The sequence below is a fragment of the Chlamydotis macqueenii genome, chromosome 1 (assembly GCF_036417535.1).
Source record: "Chlamydotis macqueenii isolate bChlMac1 chromosome 1, bChlMac1.mat, whole genome shotgun sequence".
Taxonomy (NCBI): domain Eukaryota; kingdom Metazoa; phylum Chordata; class Aves; order Otidiformes; family Otididae; genus Chlamydotis; species Chlamydotis macqueenii.
This window is the reverse complement of record NC_141556.1, coordinates 73,768,866-73,793,804: the sequence shown is the minus strand read 5'-3', so window position 1 is coordinate 73,793,804 and position 24,939 is coordinate 73,768,866. Positions and strand designations below refer to the sequence as shown.

Genomic DNA, 24,939 nt, shown 5'->3' with positions numbered 1-24,939 from the left:
TAGCTGAGAGTTTCATTTTTATCGGACATCGGAATTATTGTTCAGAATATAGATGAACGGTAAATTCAGCATATTTTAATTTTATTAGGCTTGGCTTGTTCATCTCACACATTTTTGCCAATTTTAAAAGGTAATTAGATATTTCATCAATAACTTCGTGTGCATTATTTTATTCAGAACACTTCCAGTAGCAATGAGCTGATACGTAAGACACATACAATGCACCTATTGTATATTCAGATTTTTCCCCCCTAATTGGATATGGTTGAAATAGTGATTAAAGTGCTTTCAGAAAACCTCATGTTGATGACATCTGACTGGGAACACAATATGACTTGTTACAACAAATTATCCACCGGGGAGAAGAGGAATGGGCAAAGAAAAACAATTCTTGTTTCCAAAATTTGGCATATTTCCATAAAAGTAACATAGGTATCAGCAGATAAAAGGCTGCCTAGAAGTTTTCCTGAGAACTTGTGGATAACCTGGGAAATATATTTGGGGTAAATCCTACTTCCAAAAATACAGAACTAACTATTGCTTCCTGAGAAAAGAAAACAATTCCTAAAAACCTCCATATAATTCAATTTCTTGTGCACCTCAGTTTAAAAAACAAATTATGTTGCTCTTCATTCTGCAGAGAAGAAACTGCCTGGAATTCAACAGCTTCAGTCACACTGAAAAACCTCAGGACCAACACAACATACCACACTGCTGTAAGTAGCTAGTTAACATTTCACTTCCTTTTTATCATCATCAAATGCTTAAAGAAGCAATGGAGCGCAGTTTCCAAAATGAATCTCACTTAGCACCACTAACTAGGGAGGGCCCTTCTTCTTTACAAAGTTTGGGCTATTCTCTGTCTTTTAGTGGAAAGCTAATTGTAAACAGCGCTGCAAATGAAGAACCACAGAGGAAGCATGGGGAAGCATTCTGTCCTGGTGTACTCTGCTCCTTACAGTTGTTGAAGAGTATCCAATCTACCACTGGTCTCAGCCTAACTCCTCCTGCCTTTTCTGTAAACAGCTCACCAGAAGCAGTCCCTTTTGCTTTCCCAAATCTTTATTTCATTCCCTTTATTATCTCTTATACAGGAGAGATAATCATGCCTTAATATTCCACATACAGATCTATACATATGTGCATTAATAAAAGGATCACACTACCTACAACTAAAGAGCAGCCTCCTCTGAGGTGGAACTATGCAGTTTTCAAAGGGCACAATACAAAACTTATCACTTACACTGCTTTAATACTTTCAAAGCACTTCACAAATATTAATTAGCTCTAAATAAATTCTAACAATTTCTGAGAGTGGCCCTAGCAGATCTGTATCATCTGGTGTGAAATCTGACTTCAGTGAAGTCAACAGCAACAGCTCCTCAGACCTCAGCAGAGCTGGTATTTCACTCGCCGCTGCTAAAACGCCTGGAGTCATGTATGTTACCTAGCAAGTATCACAAGTGGAGCTGAACTAGTAACAGCAGTACTAACAAATGATAGGGTTAAAGAATGCTGGCTGAGCATAAAAGGAGAAGGGTTAAACAGCCTGAGCCAATCTGCATAGCCGCAGTTTGGGAAATGCAGTATTTGAGCTTTATTTGGCTTCAACATCAGCCGAATGGAAGGAGCTCACCTGCTGCTAAAACCAATTCAAATACTTAGGATACTGGGGTTAACTCCTAACATCTGCTCACGCCACAGGTCACTAACTCAGTTAACATCTCATTTTGAAACACCAACTCTTCATAAAGAGATTTGTATTACACATGTATATAAACATTACACATCATGTCTATAATAAAATACATATAGAGAGGTTTGCCTAAAAATCAAAATACTCAAAATTCCAAACAGTACACAGTCAATGGATAACCAGGTATGGAACAAATAAGGAGATAAGGAGTATTTTTCTTGCTAATCGTGATCAATATAGTCCATCACATACCACCACCTTATTTTTATCATGTGATAAAAATAATAATATTAAATATTTTACACACCATGCAATTATATCTAGGTATGGAGGTTAAAAATCAGCTGCAACCACAGATTACGAATCTTTTTCTCAAATGTAAATGTAATTCTAATAGAAGTTCCTCCTTTTTCCTCTGCCAACTTTACCACCACACAATATGCCATAGAGAAGAAAGGGGAAGTGTCAACTTGTGTAAATTGTCCCTTATGTAATGCAAACCATCTGTTTAAAAAACAAAACAAAATTAAAAACCAAGGCACTCCCAAACATGATCTTCTATGGGGAAAAAGAAAGAAAAGGAGATTTACTACATCGAACTGGAAGCCAAAGACCATGACCTCCCATGTAACCACGGAGAAAATACTTACCCCTCTCCTCCCTGTATTTACCCAATTGTGCAAAATATTTTGAGAAGTATAAGTGAATAATTTGCTCTGCACATATTAGAGTTTGATATTGTTGTACTCGCTTGCACATTTCAGACATCTAGAGTGCTTCCAGTCAGGTAGGAACCCAAGCACAGAAACTTTTGTTTTCAATAACAGATAGAACAGCTCTCATGTAATGATCCCACCACTGCATCAGAAGGCCCCCGAGTCCCCAACCACTGGAACCTGACAAAGCGTACAGGAACAAAGTATCAGTATACTCCCGCCCTGTTGTTCTACTCTTCTCTAGGTGTCTGCTATGAGAGGAATATAAATGGATCCTTGCTATGAACTGCTATGACTGGGTTTGTGTTATTGTCAGTCAAATCCTGAGAAAAGGAAGTATGTGGAGAGAAAGCAGTACTCTTCCTTTCCACAGCCTCTCTCTGGATGAGCTCTTAGTTGACTGGGAAGCACTGGCTGCGGAATCCTACCACGTACACTCTCTGAAACAACTAGGAGACATACATTTGACCCTCTGTTTCTCTAACACGGACAGGTGAACCGGAAAGCATTAAGTTAGTTTGGTTTCATTATCTAAGCCGAATTAAATAAAAATAGCAGTATAACTAAGTATTCATCACTTTGTCTCTTTCACTGACTTCAAGGCTTGATCATGCATTCTCTTCCAGCTGCAGCTGTGCTGGCTGAAGAGGCCACCATCTCCAACCACAGCCCCTTGCCAGAGGTTACCACTGTGACCAAGCTGCTTGTTTAATCACTTCCCAACATGTTTCCATTAAAATGAGCCAGCTCAGTTTAAGCAGTTTTAACAGAAAGTCCTTGCTATCCCAGCCTGGATAGAAGCAAGTTAGGAAGTGCTTAACCAAGAAGCTTGGCCAGTATGTCAGAAGTCAGAGGCAAAGTGATGAGCAACTGGAGGCAGTTATCTCTTCAGCTGCTTGGCCTGCAGAGAGAAGGTGGCAAGTCATCCAGCCATGAGGTGTGACCAACAGCACAACTGACTAGAGATCTGCAGTGCCTCAGATGACATGCTGCTGAATGTGAGATACTCTTTTGGAGATCTGACTTTCTAAAGAAGCGGGGTGCCTAACAGTATAAATGTCCCTTCGAAAGTGTCCTCAACCAGGTATTTATAATCGAGGTATTCAGCATCATTAGTTACTTATTAATATATTGGTTGTCACAACAACTGTCTCTTCCCTCTCCCCCAGATTTTCAAATCTCCCTTTTATTGAGAAACACTGTACGAAGTTTTTCATAGTTCTTTGTTATTTGTGATTGGAACTGAACTATCCCATGGAGATCTTTATCGTTCCTACCTGCAGGTTGTTAATGCTAGTAAATAACAGAATCATCACTAGAAAATTCCTGTCAATAAGCCATACAAAATAATTCTGAAAAATCTACCAGTCCAGAAAAAAAGGGCAGGTTTTCTAAAAGTACAAGGAAGACATAGAAGAGAAGTTTCATTTTCATAAGGTAAGCCTTGAACTTAAAAAACATACAATGGCAGTCAGGTAAATATGCTGGTAGTGGGATCTTCAAAAGCTCATAGGAAGGCCTCACATCCAAAAGCAAATTCAGTGAAAGTTAGGAATTTAATGTGCTGAGAAGCTGAGCAAATTAACCTGCTGCTTGTTCTCTTTTGCAGTGCTTATACTGCTATCCACTCTAGCTCAGTTCACTGAGCTCACAGGTCCACTCGTAGGTGACCGTACTAGAGTTTACAGTACAAACATTTGCTAAATATCCCTGAGACTTAGAGCCTAGTGCCTTTGCCACTCTTCAAATGAAGATTTAGACTCCTAAATCACTCAGGTGCTTTAGAAAATTTTATCAAAAGCTCTTAGGTTTAGAATCTGACTCATCTTTGCCAAGAGGACTGATACACAGAAGGGCAGGCAGAAAAGTGGGAGAAATATGTTTTAATGGCCTGTCAAAAACCTTACTTGATGTGAACATGTTACAGTTTTAAGGCAGCTATGTTTTTCATTGCTACAAGCTTTCTAGGTGTAGCTAAATCCGTATATGCTTTTTTGTTTACACTAAACTGTGAGTGAAAAGAAAAAAATCCTTTGGATTACTTATCACTTTTCCTCAGCTTCTCAGTCAAATTCAGTCAAACATGCCAGGGAATCACCAAACACAGAGCTGTCTTTTTCCACTGGCTTCTGCTCAGTCCTAGACCTTGGCATGTTGTTAATTCCAAGCCTTACTGCCAGGAGCAGCAGCAACTTTGCTCTTTTTTTCTTTTTCATTTTCAAGGTTGCACAAACATGTAATGTCATACATACTTCACGGATGTGGGGAACCATAGGACTGTCTTACAGTTAATGAACATGCACTAAAAAGAAGGGAAAAAACCAACTTCAACTCTTTCTATCCAAACCAGACTTCATTAACGTGGAACTAATTGCATCTGCTAGATATGGGGTGCTTTCTAATGGGGTGCTTTCCTGACCTTTTCCAGGCCTAAAGTTATGGTAGCATTCATATTCAGTGTGGCTGTCAGTTAAATATTCTGTAATGTGAATCACTACTCCTCCCATTTGAGAGACTGAGTGTGGAATCACTGGAAGAACTGAATGAGCCTGTGCTTTGGCACTGCAGCTGCTGAAGGACGTGAAGTGTTTTGAACGGTAATTTTCAGTAGTGGTCCCAGTCTGTACAATATTAGGAAAAGGGCCAACGAAACTCAAGTCTGCATTCAAGTACTGTATCTACAATGTTACAGAAACTGAAAAAAATCTGAAATTGTGAGCTAAGGCAGTTCAACTAAAGGAATCTTTTTATGTTCTAATTTTATGAAACTGCTGCAGTGGCAAGTGCTGAGTAACTCAAAACAACTGATGAATTCATGAATTAGTCAATGATACAGATGGGTACACTGACACGGACATAATAAAGCTAAACACCCATGCTAGAGACAGAGAACTGTAAAACAAGCAAGTCCTAGATAACTCAGTAGGAAATTGATGTCAGAAGAGTTATACAAGCACAAATGCATGAAAACAAGTCTATCAAATTCATGCTGTAGTTAAGTCTGTTCATGGAAATGGAATTCCTCGATTATTCCTTAACTTGTGTTTATTATCATCCTGTTGACAGGACCATGAAATCCTACAGAAGGTTTAAATAAAATTTCAAAAATAATCTGGGGAGTGTCAGAGAACAATACTAATTCAAAGATTAAAAAAGTAGACACTGTATTTTTTAGTGGTAGGCTCTCATACTATACTCATAGTCTGTGTTAGTCCATCAAACTGAAAGGCATATGCTATCTTTGATCTCTGTGCAGAACCCCCGTTGAGATTAATGCGAGTTCTGTGTGAAAAAAAGAGACTAGAATAGGCCCTCAGTTCACAAATAGTAAGCAGGCTGCTTCAGGAAAAAGAAGAAACATATTTTCTTACAACAGTGTTGAAATTTACTGAGAAGTTCCAAATAGCTTCTCCTCAGATGTATGTACGTATGTGTGGCCATGAGCATGTTCACTTGTCAAAAAGATCTGTCAGAAAGAAGGTGCACAAATCGACTTGTGTGAAATGTTTTGCTGTTACGTTGAAACACACACTTCATCTCTGACAACCTTTTCGCATACAGTAACAACTAATTCTCTGTCTTACACTCAGCTGTGCAAGTTAATGGCTTTGTCCATCGGGCTAGAGAGGTGATACTTTTATACAGATTGGCATGAAATTGTGCCCTATACCCACTTTCAGCTAAAAAAATCTACAGAACTTACTGCATCCCGCTTTGTAGCTGAAACCAGGAGGAAGAAGGAATCCTTGCTGTGCAGCTGCTGCTAGAGTTCGTTGGTCTGGAGGGAATACGGGAATCATTAATGGAGGCAGCTGACCCTGGACCTGCTGAACAGGAGAGGGAGAATCAAAGGTGGAAGTTTTTCTGGGGAAAATGTCTGCTTACATGCTTTTTCTTATGTCTGATCTGAGAGGTCAGGTTTGAATATGCTCCTCCAAAACTGGATGTTCCAGCAGCATCAACTATTCAGCCTCATCTTAATTACCAAAGCACTCCGTATGAATTATATTAATCCAAAATAAACAAAAAGATTCCACTAAAACAAATCTATATCCCAAATAATTATTCCTCTCACAGTTCATAATGCCTCACTTTTCTTTGCCTGCAGGGTGGGTTTTCTTCTCTTTTATTCGCACTGTATAACAATATCTATGTCTCAGACAGTAGCTTTCACCCTGACTCAGCCCAAACACAGAGACACACACACAGAAGTACAAATGTGTGCATAAGTAGCGTATAGTACAGTCAGTACTACTTTTCTGCCCATACACATGCACTTATTCGCACATGTGAAAAGATAAAGTCTCTGAGATGGTAAGAAAAAAGGCTGAAACATTTTATTCACAAATAAAACACAGCTATGTCTGAAGCGTTAGCTGTTCAACTTTGCACAGCAACTGTACACAACCACGCAAGTCAGGAAATGGAAAATATTATATTGTAAGTGGATACTGCAGGGGACTTAAGACATCCAGAAATTAGTCATCAAAACTGGAAGTTGGCCATGGCACAACATCTAGTACTATTGCTTTTACCCAGTTCTGTCAGAGCTTTTAATTGCTAGAAATGGCCATCGTCTTAGTATTTCACACAGAGCGGAAACAAAAAGTTTGTTAGATTAAAATGGTAAATGGCTAGTTTTAAATTAAAAATCCCACTGTACTGATCAGATCAGTCAGTAAAGGCAGACTGACTCACTTTTTTAAGATAGGTCATCTATAAATGGCACTGTAAAGCTGAGGCATCAGAGGTAGCTAGGTTATCAAAGACTAAAATTTAGTTTGTGGTCTGTAGCCTTAAGAAACAAGGAGAATCAGGGTGTTGATAGACAACCTTTTTTGGCCAGAGGTGTAAGAGGGTGTTACTCCCTTCATTATTGCCTGCGTAGCAGAACCAGCAAAAAAGAACCTGTGCCAGCTACTTGGCTGCCACAGTTCAGACTACAGCATCCTGACTTAATTTTGTTTTAATTTCATCTCCTGAAGATTCAGGAGATTTCTCAGTTCACCTAACACTGTTACAAGGTGGAAGAGTGATAGGAAATTTGGGACGGTAACCTTTTAATTTATACCAGAACCTGTCAACACCTGTGTGTGTACTGACTGCATCTTTATAGTCTGAAACAATTTGCAAGGATGGAGCTCAACAGCCCTGTTGATGCAAGTTCTTGCAGTGGGAGATTAAGATTTGGACTGAAGCTGGAGTAGATGAGTAGATGTAGATCCACTCACTGAACTAACTTGATCCATTTTTTGTTACTTCACTATTCTCCTTTCTATTCTGATCCTGTAACTAGAAGATATATATACTTTTAACCGGATTGCTGGAGAAAAAAACCCAAACATATAAAATGTGATTTCTTCTTTATCTCCACTCAGTCACCCTAGAACTGCCCAATGTCTGCCTTCTTTTCATGTGTTTATTTTTTGTTTGTTTTGTTTGGGTTGGATTTGTTGTTTTTTTTTTTTAAAGACAAAGACAAAGTAACTGTATTCTTTTAGAACAAAAATGAACAGCCGTGTGGAATTTTTGCATAGTACTCCTCTTCGGCAAAAAGCCACGGAACTTTTTTTTAAATGGTTTCCAAGGATGAAAGTGACTTTGCCAAGCAAAGAAGCTTCAAAACAGGACTCAAAAACACTAATAGAAAGACAGATGGTTCTACTAAGAGCTTTGCTGCCAAAAAAAATGTTTAAAAAAAAGTGAAAAAAATGGAGTGATGTTATTGAAGCTGACTGCAAAGTTCTCTGATGACTGCAAATACTCTTGTCCCACTGCAAGTGTTAACTCTGCCTCCAGGGCTAATATAACTAAAGCACCACACACACACAAATTGTCATTGCCAAGCCCACAATGTAGCACAAGTCTGCACTTGATTCCAAGTGACTGCCAAACACACGAGCAAAACACCACACTGAAAAATTCCCATTTAGGAAAACATTTACCAGGAAAATGCCCTTTCTTCTTAACTTTGACTGCTGCATCTCATTTTTTTTTTAATCGCTGCTGCTCTTTATCTCTCCAAGGGACCTTGTACCCACTAATTTCAAATGACACAACCCAGGTTGCGTTAAGGAGGTAAGAACTATAGAGTGATGAGGATGGTTTGCATGGATACAGAAATAACGCAGTCAAAACAATGCGATTTTCATTCCAGGATGGAATGTATGTAGCACTACTCAAACAGCTATACTTCTTTTTCTCCCAAATACAAATAAGTGCAAACATTAGTTTATTTTAATCCAATTACCTGACACAATACAATACAAATTTCAGACTCTTCATTTTTATGTTTCATTTAACTACTACATATTAAATTTTGTTATATTTATTATTATTACCTAGAATTGCTAGGATACAACTGTTTCAAGTGGCACAGAATGCAGACCCTCCTTCCGAGTTTTACACGAAACATGTTTTCCTGTTTTTTTTAAGCTATTACTACATCAGCTACATCTCTCACAAATGTTTTTTGTTATATAGTTTACACACTTTCCAATGTTTTCTTTACAGTAACTTCTTGATAGTGCATTTCTAATTTGAACATAATGGACTGCAAACCAGAGCTATTTTTCAGGCCCTTCAATTTGTTCTGCTTATGGACATATCATAGAATCATAGAATCATAGAATCATAGAATAGTTAGAGTTGGAAGGGACCTTCAACAGTCATCTAGTCCAACCCCCCTGCAAGAAGCAGGGACATCCCTGACTAGATCAGGTTGCTCAGAGCCTCATCCAGCCTGGCCTTGAAAAAGGCCATATATATGTCCATAAAAAGAAATACAACTTTAACAATCTAAAAATGCATATAGCTGTCACAATTCTCCACTTGCCAGTCTCTTTACATGATTACCTCTTCTTAGTTGTAATTTCCCAAAGGTGAAGATTGTAGTTTAAATCCTCACAGAATTCCCAATGGATTTAATGGGCTACAATTTCACATTGTAACTTCTTATCTACTTTATGATGTTAGTCTGGATGATACAGACACAATCTTCCAAGGGCCTGTTTTTTCACTCCACATACTGTTGCCACAATGTCAATTGATCACACAATTCCCTGATCTTTCTTTTAACTTGAATGCCATCACCACATACCAGATGAACCAGAAGAACTCTTGTACTGCATGACAAACTGCAGAGGCACGGGATACACAGAAACGGCATACGACATATAAAATAACAAAGAAGTGAATCTAATGTCATGAGAGCCATAATATTCTATACAATTCAATTCACTAGTTGAGGAATTCATAGTTTCACATATCTCTGACAAATAATTTGGGACAAGAGGGAAGCTCGTGATACAATGAAGGAAGTAAAACCACACCATTTTATATTTAGTTTATGAAAAATACTCCCCTTAAGGAAGCAGATATACCAGAGTTAAAACAGGGCAAAAAAGTAAAGGTTCTCCAATCCATAATGAGGACAGAAAGTAATCTTCTGTAATGGCAAAGTATTTTAGGAGCAGAAGAAACTGCAACCAAGTTTAACCTAGAGCCCAAACCAAAATCAGGGACCCTTCATACTTGTCACTGAAAATTCAAAAAGAAGACTAGCCCTAAAGAACTTATCAATGAAAAAAACAGTGTGAGCACATGACAAGCAACTAATAGTATATCTACTGTCCAAGTGGGAAATTGAGGCATCCAGAGTTGCTTGTAGAGATTTTTGATTTTGGGAAGTGCCTCACTGTATCTTTATTTGTTTCAGTGCTTTTGAAAAATGTGCCCTTAAGTGACTGACCCCTATCAAAAGAAATGTGTTAGTAAACTTGGAACTGATTCAAGTTGTTGAAGTCCGGGCCAGCATCTTCACAAATCTGTGCATGTCCTTTATGACTTGACCATAACAAATCCAATCGCACAAAGATGTGCATTCAGCATAGCTACAGCTAGATTCCCAGCATTTCCAGCTTCATTATAATTGTAGTATATCCGCCTAAATTCTGGTCTCCTACCTACTTTGAGGAACATACTATGGTTCCCACAGCTACCTAAGCACGAAGTAGTATGTTTTTAACAGTTACCCCTACTGTTTTTTTACTAGCTCCTGCTGTGACTTACATAAATTTAGATTGCAAACACTTGACAACTACAGTTCTACTTTATTTTCTACAAAATGTCACACGTGCTTTGGGTCACTATATAAATAGCTACAAAGACAAAATAGTTTAAGGAAACATTAAGATTGTAACGCTAAGCATGCTTAAGAAATGCCAGAATCGGGACAGCATGCACGACCTTATTTTGGTCCTTTATGCCCATGGATCCTGACATAGCCTGTAATTAAAAGTTCACAATTTTCCCCCTCACGTGATTCTTGCTTAATCTAGCAGGTTTATAATATTTCTCAAGTAACATAAACCCACACTTTCAACAAATCTAATCACCTAACATAGCAGCTGCTATTAGTTTTACTTATTTTATCTTTATACACTTCCACCAATTTCATTTCTGCAGTTGCTTATCACATGTTTATTAGCATAAACGTATATAAAAGTTTTCCTCTTTCCAAGGTAAATATTTCAGTATATTTTCCAGCATCCATACATAACACTTTCCACTGAGGGATGAATACTGATCTTCCACCCACCTCTAGTTCTTCAGAAGCAGTTCTATCCATTTCGGTAAGATTGGTGACAGAGTAACAAATTACTCAGTGTGAGTAAGAACGGCTGCTAAAAGCAACACTCCATTCTCTACAAACTGACAAAACTCTGAGCAGTACTTTATTCTTGAGCTGTTTAGAAGATGTCCTTCAAGAGCTGTACGAGCATCTTTGCTGAAATGATCTCTTATTCGGCTTCTTCACGTAGAAGTGTGGCTAATTTTTATTTTTATTTGAGCTATTCTCAGCTACGTCAAAGAAGTTCAGATTTTACATTCCTAGAACAGTGGATGTGCATGAATGATTCTTTTAACTTCAAACTGTTGCGTGAATATCTTCTTGCCTGCAACTTGTTTACAAGTTAAGCATCTCTTCCACTGTATATGAAAGAATGTAATGTACATTTAACATGCAATAACATAAATCTGTTCTTCAAGAATGACATGTTTTATTGCATTCGTCCCCCTTCCTCCAGAAACACTTGGCTCACGGTGGCGCACACTTTGCTGAAGGACTGGATTCCTTAATTAGCATGTGTGTTGGCCATCTCTTTCTCTCTCCCTCTCACACCCCCCCCCCCATGTCTATCTTAAGGGAAATAAAAATATATGTCCTCATATAACTACAGTCTGCTATTTTCCCTTACAGTGACGTTTAAAATAAGAAAAGAAAATGTTGTTCTCCTCATTCTCTCCGCTACATCAGTTCCCTAAATTGACACGTGTGTCCTAAATTGATACAGCAGGGAGCCTTGCCTGTCCGGGTAATGCAATGATCACTCTCCTACGGAGTTTGAGGTGGCTTTTGATGGGGTGCTTAGTGACTGCTTAAGAAGCAAAAACAGAAGGTGGATGCCAAGGAGCAGAGATGCAGAGAGGGAGACACTGAGGAGACAGACAGTACATCCATTCCACCCCATCCTCTGACAACCTAACGCCTTGCTTTCTCTCCTGAGGAGCAGCTCACTCCTCTGCCAGACATACTGGTACAAGGGATCTTGACACAGGATTTTGCGAAGGTTTTCCTTCCTAATCTCTACCTGAAAATTTTTCTGCAGCGGATTATTTGGGCCCTAAAAATTATTCTTCCCTTTGCTGCATAAGAGGCTTACACAATTAATACAAGTACTTACCAAATTCATCCTGTCTGAACACCTCAGTTCACTCAATAGTAGCACTTCACTGTTCACAATTGTTTGCAAACAGCGACACTGATCACAGAAAAACACGCTCTCATAGTGGCAATCTTTTAAGAAGAATAAAAAAGACTATTTAGGGAGACACCACTCCCCTTCCATTACACCTTCCCTAGCATAGGAGAGCTCAATTTGGAGTGATAGTGTGGAAAAAAAAAAATTAGTTTGATGGAAGATGGAGACAATCCTTAAGAGGGAATAGCTGGCATATATGCAACTTGGCTTATGGAAAATACAAGGAACAAACTTTCAGGAAAAGTGAAACGTATCTCAGAGAATTACATCGACAATTTTCATTTTAAAAAGCAAGGCTTTTCAGGTTGGAAACTTTCTGTGTTTGCTCAGTCCTGCAGGAGAATCCAGGTGTCACTACCAGCACCTATCTCAAATTCATCTCATCATAAAATCTGTAAGCACTACTAAATGAACACATGCTCAGCCTTTTTAACTAAAGTGCAGAGAACTGCCTTAAACTGCCAAATAATACAGACAGTCGCTAATTCCATGCTGATAACTTGCTTCCAAAGGCTTCCTTCCTCCACTCCATACTGCAGAAAAAAACGTGCTGCTGAGAGTCAAACACCTTCAGTGGCACTTTGAAGTACATGAAGTCAAAAGGACCTTTTGCATTAAAGAGGATCTTTTAGATACTTCCAAGGGAAAAAGCAGTATTGCTTATTCATTTATGTAATTAAAATGAAGAACTTTAGAACACATCTTTTATATTTTACTTGGTGTAGAAAAAACATACAGAGGATGAAATACCAGTAAGATGACTTTTTCTCATTTGGGATGATGTGCAACAAGAAGTATTCATGCTCGTGCCACTTAGCATCTAAGTTATCTACAGGGCAATTCTGCCACAAAGGTATTTGCACAGCTAGCCTGCCTGAAATAAATACAACATAAAATGGAATTCATTCCAATATGCAGCTGTTCTAAGTAAGTCAAAAGCCTAGGAGTTCATGCAGGAATGGCTGCTCCCGACTACATAAAAACTCAATGTGTGGGGTTCTCCAGCAAAACCAGGACTTTCAGGGCAAGCTACTGTAATTCAGGTAACAGTGACACTGGAAGACTTAAGCACATTTTCAAAAGAGCCCTTTCTAATCAAAGTCAGTTGCACCTCAAGAGTAAAACTCAAAATAATTTGCTCTTCCCTTTTTATAGAAGAAAAAGATCCCTTGTTTGTTTGATTGAGCCATCTGTTTCATGAAGAGGCTAAAGTTAGTAGAGGACACAAAATTGGCTTTTGAGGCATGATGACCAGTGTTTGGGCCATACTGACTTATTTCACCTTACTTAATATTCACACAAATACTATGTTTCTCATGCCATAGCTTCCGAGCACCTAGGCACCTCATTTAAATGGTAGTACCCTTCCTAGAAGAATAAGCCAGGACTATAATGGAAAACTACCACAAACTTGTGGCTGTCAAAACTGCTGATCTATATTGGTATATTGTTCTTTAGTTGTGTTTTTACTGGCTAATAGCAACTCGGTCCTAAATATAACTGTCATGCAGCAGGAGTTAATCTGCAAAGTCACTCCCTTCAAATGGGAAAATCTATGAACTTACAACAATGACTGATGCTACCTCACAGCATATGACGGAGCACACCGTTCCCAGATGCTTGGTTAATGCTTTTCCCAGTGAGGTCTGGACCAGTGCTGACTGCTCTAGCAGTAAGCTATTCAGCAAAACATTCATCAGTGAAAAGAACACAGGTGTGAGATTTCCTGATGTTTTTTAAAAGACAGCATGTAGGATAATTTCCTGAGCTGCACACGTGTACTGTTTTCTACAGTTAGCTGATCTATTATATATTGGTTCAGTTATCCAAATTATAATGAACTATGGAGGTTTTTGTACATATCATGAAGAATCAGAAACAAAAATAAGTACACTTCCCTTGTCATTGTTCACATCAGTATTCCAGAAGTCACTTGCATACTTTCTCCTCCTGATTTTCCACACTCTGTTAAAAGAGACTGACGTGGCTGGGCTTTGTGCATGTGTGTTAACCCAGCTGTCTGTCTTTTCAAAGTAACTTCTTTGGTCTACCCAATGCTCACATTTTACCAGATCAAAAGTCTTTGCACAACAGTATCAGGGACTGCTGTTAAAAGAGCTCTGGAAAGAAGATCCACTATTAACTACTGTCACAGAGGAAGCATGGAAGAGCAAATGGGACAGTTTGTGTCAATTCTGTATTAAATAGGGGCTGTTTCTATTTCAGGCTGTTAGAGTGACAGGTGTAACAGTCAAAAAAGGTATGCAGAATCCAGAGGATTTTTCCTGTAAGAGCATAGGGGTTTTTAAAGCCTATACAAGGTTGACTCTGCAAATCTTAAAATTGTTGATCAATGGGTAAGGCTACAAGAACAAGTAGGATAGGGAAGCAAGGCTGAGCGCTAGCGCGGGATGGGGAGAAGTGAGGAAAAGAGGAAGAGAAATAATCCAAAACTGACTTTACAAGAACTTCAGTGAATGTTGGAGGTCAACAGATTCAGGTAAGGAAATAAAATATAGCATTACATGCCATCACAGGCAGCAAGTCTGGCTCCTTTTTGACAGATAAATTCTGTGAGCTAGGAGAAATGCTGCACTTTGCTCTCCCTTCAGCCCTTTTGAGGTGCCTTTGTACTCATCCTGACACCACAGTATTGTTGTGAATGTCTTCATGCAAAGGATGCAAACAGGACCATAAAATGCTTGGCTACAAACCTGCCCCAAGATGGTTTTCAGGTTGAGAATGCAGCTTAGGTAAATAAACTTATTTATTCTAACTGTAGTTCTTACTCTTATGTAGACTGAAGCGATGCAGCCTTTGGGGTGTGAACCTACTCACTAAAGATTTCTTTAGTGCATTTTCCCCCAAAATCAAGAAACAAGTAGCAAGAGCAAGGCTGATGTAATTATACTTAAGCAAGGCTGACTGGTAATTTTTGACATATAAAGTTACTCAGAGGCATCTATGTTAAGGCCAGTGCTACACCTGCCCCTTTACCCACTGTTGATTTTTGCACAACATATTCACACACCAGTGAAGAATCATTTCGATGTATAAATTGCAGTAATATTTTCCCTGTATATTATTAAAAAAAATTAATATTTTAAACTTCTGAAACAGGGAGAACAATTCTAATATGGAAACGACTGTACTTAAGATGGCATACAGATGAAGTCAAGTGCCGTGATGTCGTATTTGACACAAGGGTAAAGTCCAAATTCATGAACAGATCAATATCTAAGACTAAACCACTTAATAGTGGACTGCCTTTAAGAGATTTGTTATTTTACACAGTACTTCAATGGAAAGTGAAAGGTCTTCAAGGCAAGCCCATCTCTCACCCTGGTCTTCCTTCATCCCCAGCATGACAGGCATGGTAGATACCAGTAATGGGAAGTCATAGCTCCCTAGAGCTTTCCTCTCTTCCTGAAATGATACCTCTAACGCTCTTGTACTGCAGTATCACCACAGTCTGATCTTCTATTTCTACTCTTCCACTGCCACTCATGAGTCATCCATGACACATTGTGTGTAACGATTCTATACATAATTACAGTAAAATATTTAAGTCTCATCAACTAATATAAAACAATTCTACTTTCATAACCCTCAAATTAGCCAACACAGAAGACAAAGAGATCATAAAGTTCTGCCTTATAATAACTATTTCTTGTTTTGGTTTGGGGTTTTTTGTGCCAATTTCCTTAATATGACTTAAGGCAATATTACTACAAAGACAGGAATGGGTATTCTTTCAAACAAAACCTCAGGGTTTCAAGATGTGTTTTTCACTCAGTATCTTTTTGACAAGTGGAGTATCATTAATTAAAACAAACACAACAACTTTAATGTGTAGGCGGTGGGCAAGAAACAGAGGTTATTTAATATCATGTAGTGGGCAGAAATTCAAAACCCATTTGGCTGCTGAATAGTGCAATGGTATAAATAAACATGAAAGTCTTATCAAAGTAATTCACTTAAAACCATACTATCTACCAAGAAAGAGAAAGAAATATACAGAAAGGACTCAGAAAACAAAATTTGCACTAAAAGTCTATACCTTCTCTTAGTTTCTTTAAATTGAAAGGCTGAGGGACATAGTTAATAGAACCTTATACAATCTAATACAGTACAGGGAAAAAAAACATTATTCATGGCCTGATCAGTGTAGATTTTGGCAGGACTGGATCTGCTCAGAAAATCTTAAGATTTAAATCCACTGATTAAACCCTCTGAATGCCCCCTCCTTTTCCCAATTTTATTATTATTAAATCAGATATGTTTGGTCTGCAGTGACATCCATTTCAGAGCACTAGTTGCTAAAACTCAGGTTAATTCTTTCCTGAAGACAATATTATTAGTAGTATTATTTTATACTGAGTTTTATTGCTTTGTACATTATCTTAAAAACCTCTGCCCTTAACCATGATGGACAAGTGGCCAGGAAAACTAAGACCAAATGTTAGTAGAAACCTCTGTGGAAAATACATTTCTAGTATTGGATAGTCTCTGATTACTGGCCAGGGAAATGCACAATAAAGACCTCTTTTCAGTCTTTCAGCTGTTCAGACTTGTTTCTGACTGTCCCTTTTGCCAATAGAATTGTTCCTTAATAGAGTTTAGTTTTACCATCAAAAGTCTGATTTTAAAAGTGAAATGGATTCAAGTTGCAGAAGGAAGACCATTTAAATAGATACGTAGCCACTCTTCCATTCATGTCCTGATGCTTTTTTCCCCTTGTTACCAAAAACCTCATATGAAAATGTTTTTCACAAGTTTTGTTTGGGAACGTTTTTTGAATAGGACTGAACGCAGTCTCTCATTTTGTGCTTACAATTTAGTGACAGCAATACAGTTAAAGCACAATTAACTGTAGATACAATAATAAAGTTCAGACATCTGATCACCTGATTTCTGTGCACAGTCAGGTAGCCAGCTATCCAAATCCTGCAGCTCATTGCTGCACTGAATTGCAGGCACAAAAATTTTGACTGCCCTTAACATTTTGTCTTTTTTTGCTTTGCTGTCTCCTTCAGTTCTTCCTTGTGTTCCTCCTCCTCCTTTATTATTATTAAAAATACAAGGAAAAACAACAAAAGAAAAAAAATAAAGACTAAATGTAATTGTTTCTTTGGCACTCCCAGATATGGATCATGCAATGGAGAAGAAAATTGTCTACCTCACAAGAGCACCTATCAACATAAATCAGTTTTTAATTTTACTGGTGGATTACAGCAATCAGATAAACACTGGCTGACTACCTCCCCTATACATCGCTCTTTGAATCGGCTTGGCCCAAGAGTCAGTAAAGTGTGGGAGCCCTAGCTACCTTACAACTCCCAGACAATATCTGATTGGTATGTAGCAAGGAAAAATACAACAGCATTCACAAAGCAGAATACACACATAATACATGAAGAGCAGGATCTCACAAGAGCGGGAAAAGTACAACATAATGAAAATGAATATCTTTGGCTATTTTCTTCCTAGTCTGAAGTAGTTCTTGAATGTACAATCATTTTTTTCTGGCTTGACTGCTTTTAAATACGCACATACCATACTCCTAGTTTAATTTTTAAGCTGCTATAGGTATTAGAGTACAATTTACATGTGATTTGCATTTTTTTTCTGTGCCTGTGGTTTTGGTAAGTCTTCCAAACCTAATGACTGTTCTTTTGGCCAGCAACATAAATGCTGTAATCACACAATTATTGTGCTGGGAACAGTTTAATTCAGCATTTTGTTCTCAACCACAGAACAATTACTCAACAATTTTGGTTAACCATACTAGCTCACTGCCTGGAGAGGAAGCAGAATATTCACAAGATCTATTGTCTTACATAAAGGCAGTCAGTAGATTCTTATCTATTACAACTTTCCAGCATCTCTTTGCTCTTTGGGGTACTTCCACATACTCCCAGTTAATGAAAATAAATTACTAGCAGCGCACTGCATTAGCTTATTCATCTCTAGCTGTTGAATGCTTTTAATTGTGCCTTTGCATACTAAAGAGAAAGGTGGATGTGATGCGTCTGGGAGAGGGGGGATATAACAGGGCACTGTAAGAAGTTCCGAAAATACTACAGTGATGTTATCCATCTACTCTGTTCGAAGCATAAACTGTGGCCATTCAGGATTCATTTTTAAGTTCTGCTCTTCAGCCATGCATTTCTCTTTAGTAATAAAAGGAATTTTCTGATCAACTGATTTATTCCTAGTACTGTTTATACTGAAACACTGCTGGCCCTAAAGTATTTCTGAGACCTCTTTAAGCACAATTTGAGACAGAGAACAGTTTTAATCCAGAACACAGTCTCGGGGGTTGGATACTTGGTGCAAATGAAAATCAAGGGCTTACTAAGGTTCACTAATGCAAATCAGTACGGGACAGCCACAGCCTCAATATAATGGTGGGTACAGATGAACTCATGACTCTCATCATGTCACACGACATGACAGCACTTGGTGCCACTGAGTTAGTATGAACGGAGGACAGGAAAAGCCCTTGAGTAGCCCTTGAGTTCACTGGCATAGAATCATAAGGTTGGAAAAGACCTTTAACATCATCAAGTCCAATCATTAACCTAACACTGCCAAGTCCACCACTAAACCATGTCCCTAAGTGCCACATCTACACCTCTTTTAAATACCTCCAGGGATGGTGACTCCACTGCTTCCCTGGGCAGCCTGTTCCAATGCTTGGCAAACCTGTTGGTGAAGAAATTCTTCCTGCTGTCCAACCTAAACCTCCCCTGGCACAACTTGAGGCTGTTTCCTCTTGTTCTATCACTAGTTACTTGGGAGAAGAGACGAACACCCACCTCAACACAACCTCCTTTCAGGTCATCATAGAGAGCGATAAGGTCTCCCCTGAGCCTCCTTTTTCCCAGACTAAACAATCCCCGTTCCCTCAGCTGCTCCTCATAAGACTTGTTCTCCAGAGCCTTCACCAGTTTTGTTGCCCTTCTTTGGACATGCTCCAGCACACAGACATCCTTCTTGTAGTGAGCAGCCTAAAACTGAACACGATGTTCCTTGTGCAGCCTAACCAGTATCAAGTACAGGGGCACAATCACTTCCTTGGTCCTGCTGGCCACACTGTTCCTGATACAAGCCGGGATGCTGTTGGCCGCCTTGGCCACCTGGGCACACTGCTGGCTCATATTCAGCCAGTTGTTCTTTTCCACCAGGTAGCTTTCCAGTCACTCTTCCTCAAGCCTGTAGTGTCGCACAGCGTTGCTGTGACCCAAGTGCAGGACGCAGGATTTAGCCTTATTGAAACTTGAACAACTGGCCTCAGCCCATCGATCCAGCCTGTTCAGGTCCCTCTGTGGAGCCTTCCTACCCTCAAGCAGATCAACACTCCTGTCCAACTTGGTATCATCTGCAAACTGACTGAGGATGTGTAGACTTATTTGAAATCCCCAGTATTTTTGCCAGAAAAAAAAAATATAATGTACAAAAGTTTACTGGAAGTAGGCTTTTTTTTTTTTTTTAAAAAAATTTAGACACTAATACTTAACACACTTTTTGTGGTAGATTCGATTCACAATAAAGTGAATGAAAGTTCTGACACTTCAATAAGAGCAGATTTAAGTTAGCTAATAAGTATCTGTATCCTTACATATTTTCTGCTCAAAAAAATTCAGTTCTGGAAGCATTTTACCTAAGCAAATATAAACACTTTAATAATTCCTTTTCCACTTTTGTTTTTGTTTTGTCTTGCCAGTCACAGGGAATATTTTCATTCAGACTGTGAATCTGAAAATTACAACTCTGGCAACGCTGCTGAAGAAGTAAAATTAAACTAATTAAACAAAGCTGACTCAATAAACTTAGTTCAACAGTAAGAAAGATCAAAAAGGAAACTAGCAGTAAACATGATGAAAACATAAAGTAATATTTGATTTTTTAAATACTTTTAGCTTTTAAGTAGAATTCAGGTCAGAAAAGGGACTTTTGTAATAATCATTGTTTTCTTAAGGGCAAAAATTGACCTGTAGGAACTTTGTGTTGAGTTCTTGTTCTGCTGAAGTCAATACAAACTGACCCCAATGGTACTCAACAGAAATAACTTAATTTTAAAAAATAACTTTAATTAAAAAAAAACACGCAAGGCATCTACAGGGCAGAACACAGGCTCAAATGTCATCATCATCAAGATACTGAGCTATGCTACTTCTTTCTTTGCTCCATTTGACATGAACAGTATGGTTCTTTTTGCTTGGAGCCCAGTTTTAGTAGATGTGGAGAAAGGCCTTATCTCTCCCGAGACCTGGGAGAAACAGTATTAATTGTATTAAGGAAACAGAAGCCCCACTCCGGGCATCTGCTAAGCTTTCACCAGGCTACTGCACACAAAAAAAAAAAAAAAAAGAAAAGGAAGGACTATCCCTTCTTTAATTGCTATGTATTATGTGTTGGAAAGGAAGCAGCTACAGTTTACATTACAACCCTGTCATCGTGCTTCAGGCACCATGCTTGTTCATTGAGCCTTTCAGGTGATGCTTATGCTGCTCTGCCTTGTTTCAGGATTGTGATGACCCTTAGGCAGGAGCTAAGCATTTAGATGTTTAGACTGGAGCAATTTCAGGGCATGACTAGAAAGAGAAATACAGAAAACTCTCAGATTACATCAGCAGGTGCTATGTATGTTTAGATGCCCCCAAAGCTTCAGATCTCTTATTTGAACTAAGGCTCTTAGAGGGTCTGCCTAAAGGATGACTGGACAGGATCTGCACGGGAACTCAGGAAGCGCTCCTGGGTCCCCCAATTTAGATATTCCCAAAGGCTATCTAAGTCCTCTTATCAGAGACTAAGTTCTCTTTTTTGATGTCACCGTAAGTCATCCAGATAAGAATTCTAGAGAAAATTACTTTACCAAACAATGTTGCAACTACATTAGAGGTCCTAGTACCGTTCTCATATTCTTCGCAGGCACGGAAATAAAATGACAGCAGTCCTATACAACAACATGTTGCTTGTGTATGTGCTTGGACATCATTAATGAAAAACAGCTGCATTCCTGCAGCCAAATGGTTTTGAATAAAACAATCATGGGGCTCCTTGGCACCTAAAGGAATTATTTAGGACATAAATTGCTGGCTTACCGAGTGGCCTTACAACCTGTTATGTTTATACAAGCACATTAGTAACACTTTAGTATCCCATAACAAATCAGTAACTACAAATACGTCCAACATGTGGTAAGGCAAATGAAAATCTAGCTGAAGTCTTTGGGTACGATACCTTTCTCCAAAAAGAAAAGGATTATTTTAGCAGTTCAAACCCAAAATATTTTGCCAGCAACTTTGTTCATTAAAATGTGATCCATTCTGAACACATTGGGTCCCTTTAGGACTAAAAGTCAGAGCTGTGTGCTCTGAGCCTTTTCATCAAGATGACTCACTCATTCATGGGAAGCATGGATTGTATGGCTGGCTTATGGCAGCACTCTAAATTAGTACTCACACAATGGAGAGCTTATACAATTGCAGTAGTCCATATCCAGTAAAACTGCCTTAGTGCCTTGAATAATGGGCCTTGCTAAGTCTCTAACAGTTCTGTAAGAACCTCTAAACAGCTGCACACAACACATGACCTGTGCCATCTTTACAATGCCTCCTAACCATGAAAGCAAGCTTTGGGAACTATTTCCTCTGCACCCTCACCATTGAACAGCATCAATCCCTTTGCCTTTTAGAGAACAAGGGGATTTTTTTTTTTCCCCTTTCTTACTTTTTTTTTCCCCCCTCCCTTTCCAATCAGCTCTCCACTGATCATCCTTCACACTTTAGCCTCTGCCCCAGAATACTCCGGACAATAGTAGTGATTCCATCTGTGCTCTCCATTAAAGCCCTCATAATCCTCCTCCGAACAGCTGGACGCTCAGACTCCACACACAGACACTCCTTCTGTGGAACCGTTTGGCTACAATTACGCTGAGGCTGTGCTTATTTCAAGTTCCTGCCTGCAAATGCCTTTTGTAGGGTCCCCCAGGGCTGCGCAGCAGAATGTCCTGACGCAACAAATTTAACAATACGTCGAGACAGACCCAGGCTCAGGCGACAATGCGGTGCTTAGTCACCTCAGTGCCAAGCAGCACTTGGAATATATTTTTTAGACAAATGACAATATTAACTACAAGCTTTAAACTCACATTATGTCATTAAGTAATCATGAAGAAGCACCTTCAGTTAATCAATCGGTTTCAACACCTTTATTTTAACGTCAGAAGTGCTGCAATGCCCACGTTTTGCTTAGAAGCCTTTTTTAAGAGCTGCAGTGGTTTGGCGCTCTCCTGGAACACCATATATTCAAGAAAATGATCTCACAATGTCTGCCACAGCTTGAAACAATTGAGCGTTGGGGAAGGACCAGTAGAGCACACCCAGAGGCTGGTCTAGCTGTGCACCTTCATTTTTGCAGGGACTTAACTTACCTCAGACTCAACCAGTGGAATAAGTGTCCATTACATCTCACTTCAGACAAGAAATATATTAAATACACATTCAGAAAAATGCAAGAATAACTCTTAAGTTAATGATTTCTGCAAAAAGTCTATGCTGATATTCTAATTAAAGTAAATAGAGAGTCCTACAGATCTAGGTGCATCTGATGTAGTACAAAGTACGTTTGTCTGTGTATGTATACACACATGCATCATCTGTGCCCATATAGAACCATAAACACACACATTTTTCCAGTAGACGTGTGTGCACACGTCTCACACACCACACAAGCAAATGAGGAAAGCTATCTATAAATCTCATTTCTGGTATTTATTTTAAAATGTAAATGTGTGTGTATGTGCACATGTACTGATATTTACACATATATATATACACAGAGTACCCACGAAACAGATGCCCCACACATAGGAGTCCACGCGCATATGCAAGCATATAGGCATGCACCATAAAAGAGATGGTGATACCCACGGGAAAATTTAAAACAGAATGCAAACAGTGTTCATCACACACCTCTGACAGTTTCACTTGCACAGCATATACTCTCCTATCTGAAGAGGGACAGAATCGTATAACCCCGAATTGCTCAGAAGCATATTTTCTCTGCAGCCAATTGACAGACACATGCCTTTTCCTTTCTAACTTTTTTACGTAATATTACTGAGCTGCCATATTACCCATACTCAGTCCTAGGCCAGAGGGACTTCTGAGCTTCTCTGTTTTGTAATCCATGATAGCTAAAATGAAAGGTTTTTAACAGAACTGGAGGACTCACAGTTTCCTACTGTGGCCCATGACACCTGCATGTAGCCTTGAAACAATTCAAGGCATTAGACTCCAATCATAACATTATTTGCAGAAAAGCTATTTCAGGTGAGTTTTGTAAATTTATTTGCCCTATGGTATGAAGCATTTTTACAGGTAGAGTGACTGAAAAATCCATACCAATAATTCTTCTAAACTACTCCAAAACATATTTAAACTTTTTTTTTTAATATTCTGCTTTCATCCAATACGTTAGAGAATAAGGTAGCACAAAGGTTTTACTGCTATTAGTAGAAGATACCAAGTACAACACACAAGTGACAAGTAGCACACCTCTCCTAGACAAGTCATAAACCCTCCCTACGGCATCAGTCCAGTGCGTATTTACTGCTCTCCCACATGCATTACGTACAAAAATACAGATAGGCTGTCCACAGTTAAGACCAAGATTGGCTTTTTGTGTAAATCCAAGAATTCGAAGTACATGGTTCAAAGCACAGATAAATGCCTAGATTAGACACTTTTTGACTAGCTCCCCTCATCTCTTAAGAGGTCATTTATCCTCCAATGTCTTTACAGGTGGTTGGCTGTCAAAGAACATACTTTCAGCAGAATTACAGGTGATTTGGCCAAGACGTTTTTGTGATACGGGATTTAGAAATAGGTGCTAATCATATTTTCAAAATTCTTCTAAGGGCTCCTTCACGCCACACTGCTGTGTCCTAGAAACTTCAAATGAGGTTTATCCAAAAGATCTTGGCAAGATCTAGCATAAGGAAAGGCTTGTTTGGGAAGTAACTCTCAGGTGCATTAAGAACATCAGAATAGTCCGTCAGGCTCCAGCAGATTTTAAGTAGTGCCAAATATCTGAGGAGAAACTAAGTTGGTTTTTAGTTGTTGTTTTTTTGTTTCTTTTTTTTTTTTTTAAAGTGTTCTCTCACAGTTTTCCTTGAGGAAAAGGCCTTAAAAACATAAATAAGCTCCTAAGACTTTTTTTTACAGTATTTTTGCTGGATGTCTTTTCTTAATTGCTATTAAGTAGTTTTTTTTCTTGTCTGTGCTAATCACCTCTGGCAGACAGTACCCGTTTCATCAGACATAAAAGTACCTGATAAAATAACCTGTAACCTTCCTCTTTTTTCTTACTCACTGGTCAGATGGACACTGATACTAATATTACCTCCAGAAACTCCCATTTACTCTCACCTGTAGCGGATTCAATAACTAGTTGACAAACTTCTAGTTATAGTAGGGTGTGGAAATAAAAAATTCCATTTAGGCACATTGAAGAAGCAGTTAGGAAGGAAAAGTCAGGATGACTGGCTTTGCTCTGTCTTCATTTACCTGGCCTGAAATACCATGCCTAATCCTGGAAAACTAACTTGAAGCTCAATCTAACTGCCCACATAGGCTCCCTGGGTTCCCATTTCCATTGTTCTCAAAACGAAGGTTCCCAGCCACAGCCCCAA

General features: G+C 38.8%; 1 protein-coding gene across 11 annotated transcripts in view; it reads right to left on the bottom strand.

Annotated features, from left to right (window-relative positions):
* SOX5 (SRY-box transcription factor 5) overlaps window positions 1-24,939 on the bottom strand; it is a 649,375-nt gene that overhangs the window by 94,917 nt on the left and 529,519 nt on the right. For 7 of the 11 annotated variants that reach the window (XM_086756526.1, XM_086756522.1, XM_086756506.1 and 4 more), the window contains one exon: window positions 6,116-6,239. In XM_086756526.1, the coding sequence (XP_086612652.1) occupies window positions 6,116-6,239 (124 nt within the window). The remainder of the gene's footprint in view (window positions 1-6,115; window positions 6,240-24,939) is intronic. The other 4 variants (XM_086756484.1, XM_086756499.1, XM_086756538.1 and 1 more) reach the window with 1 other exon arrangement.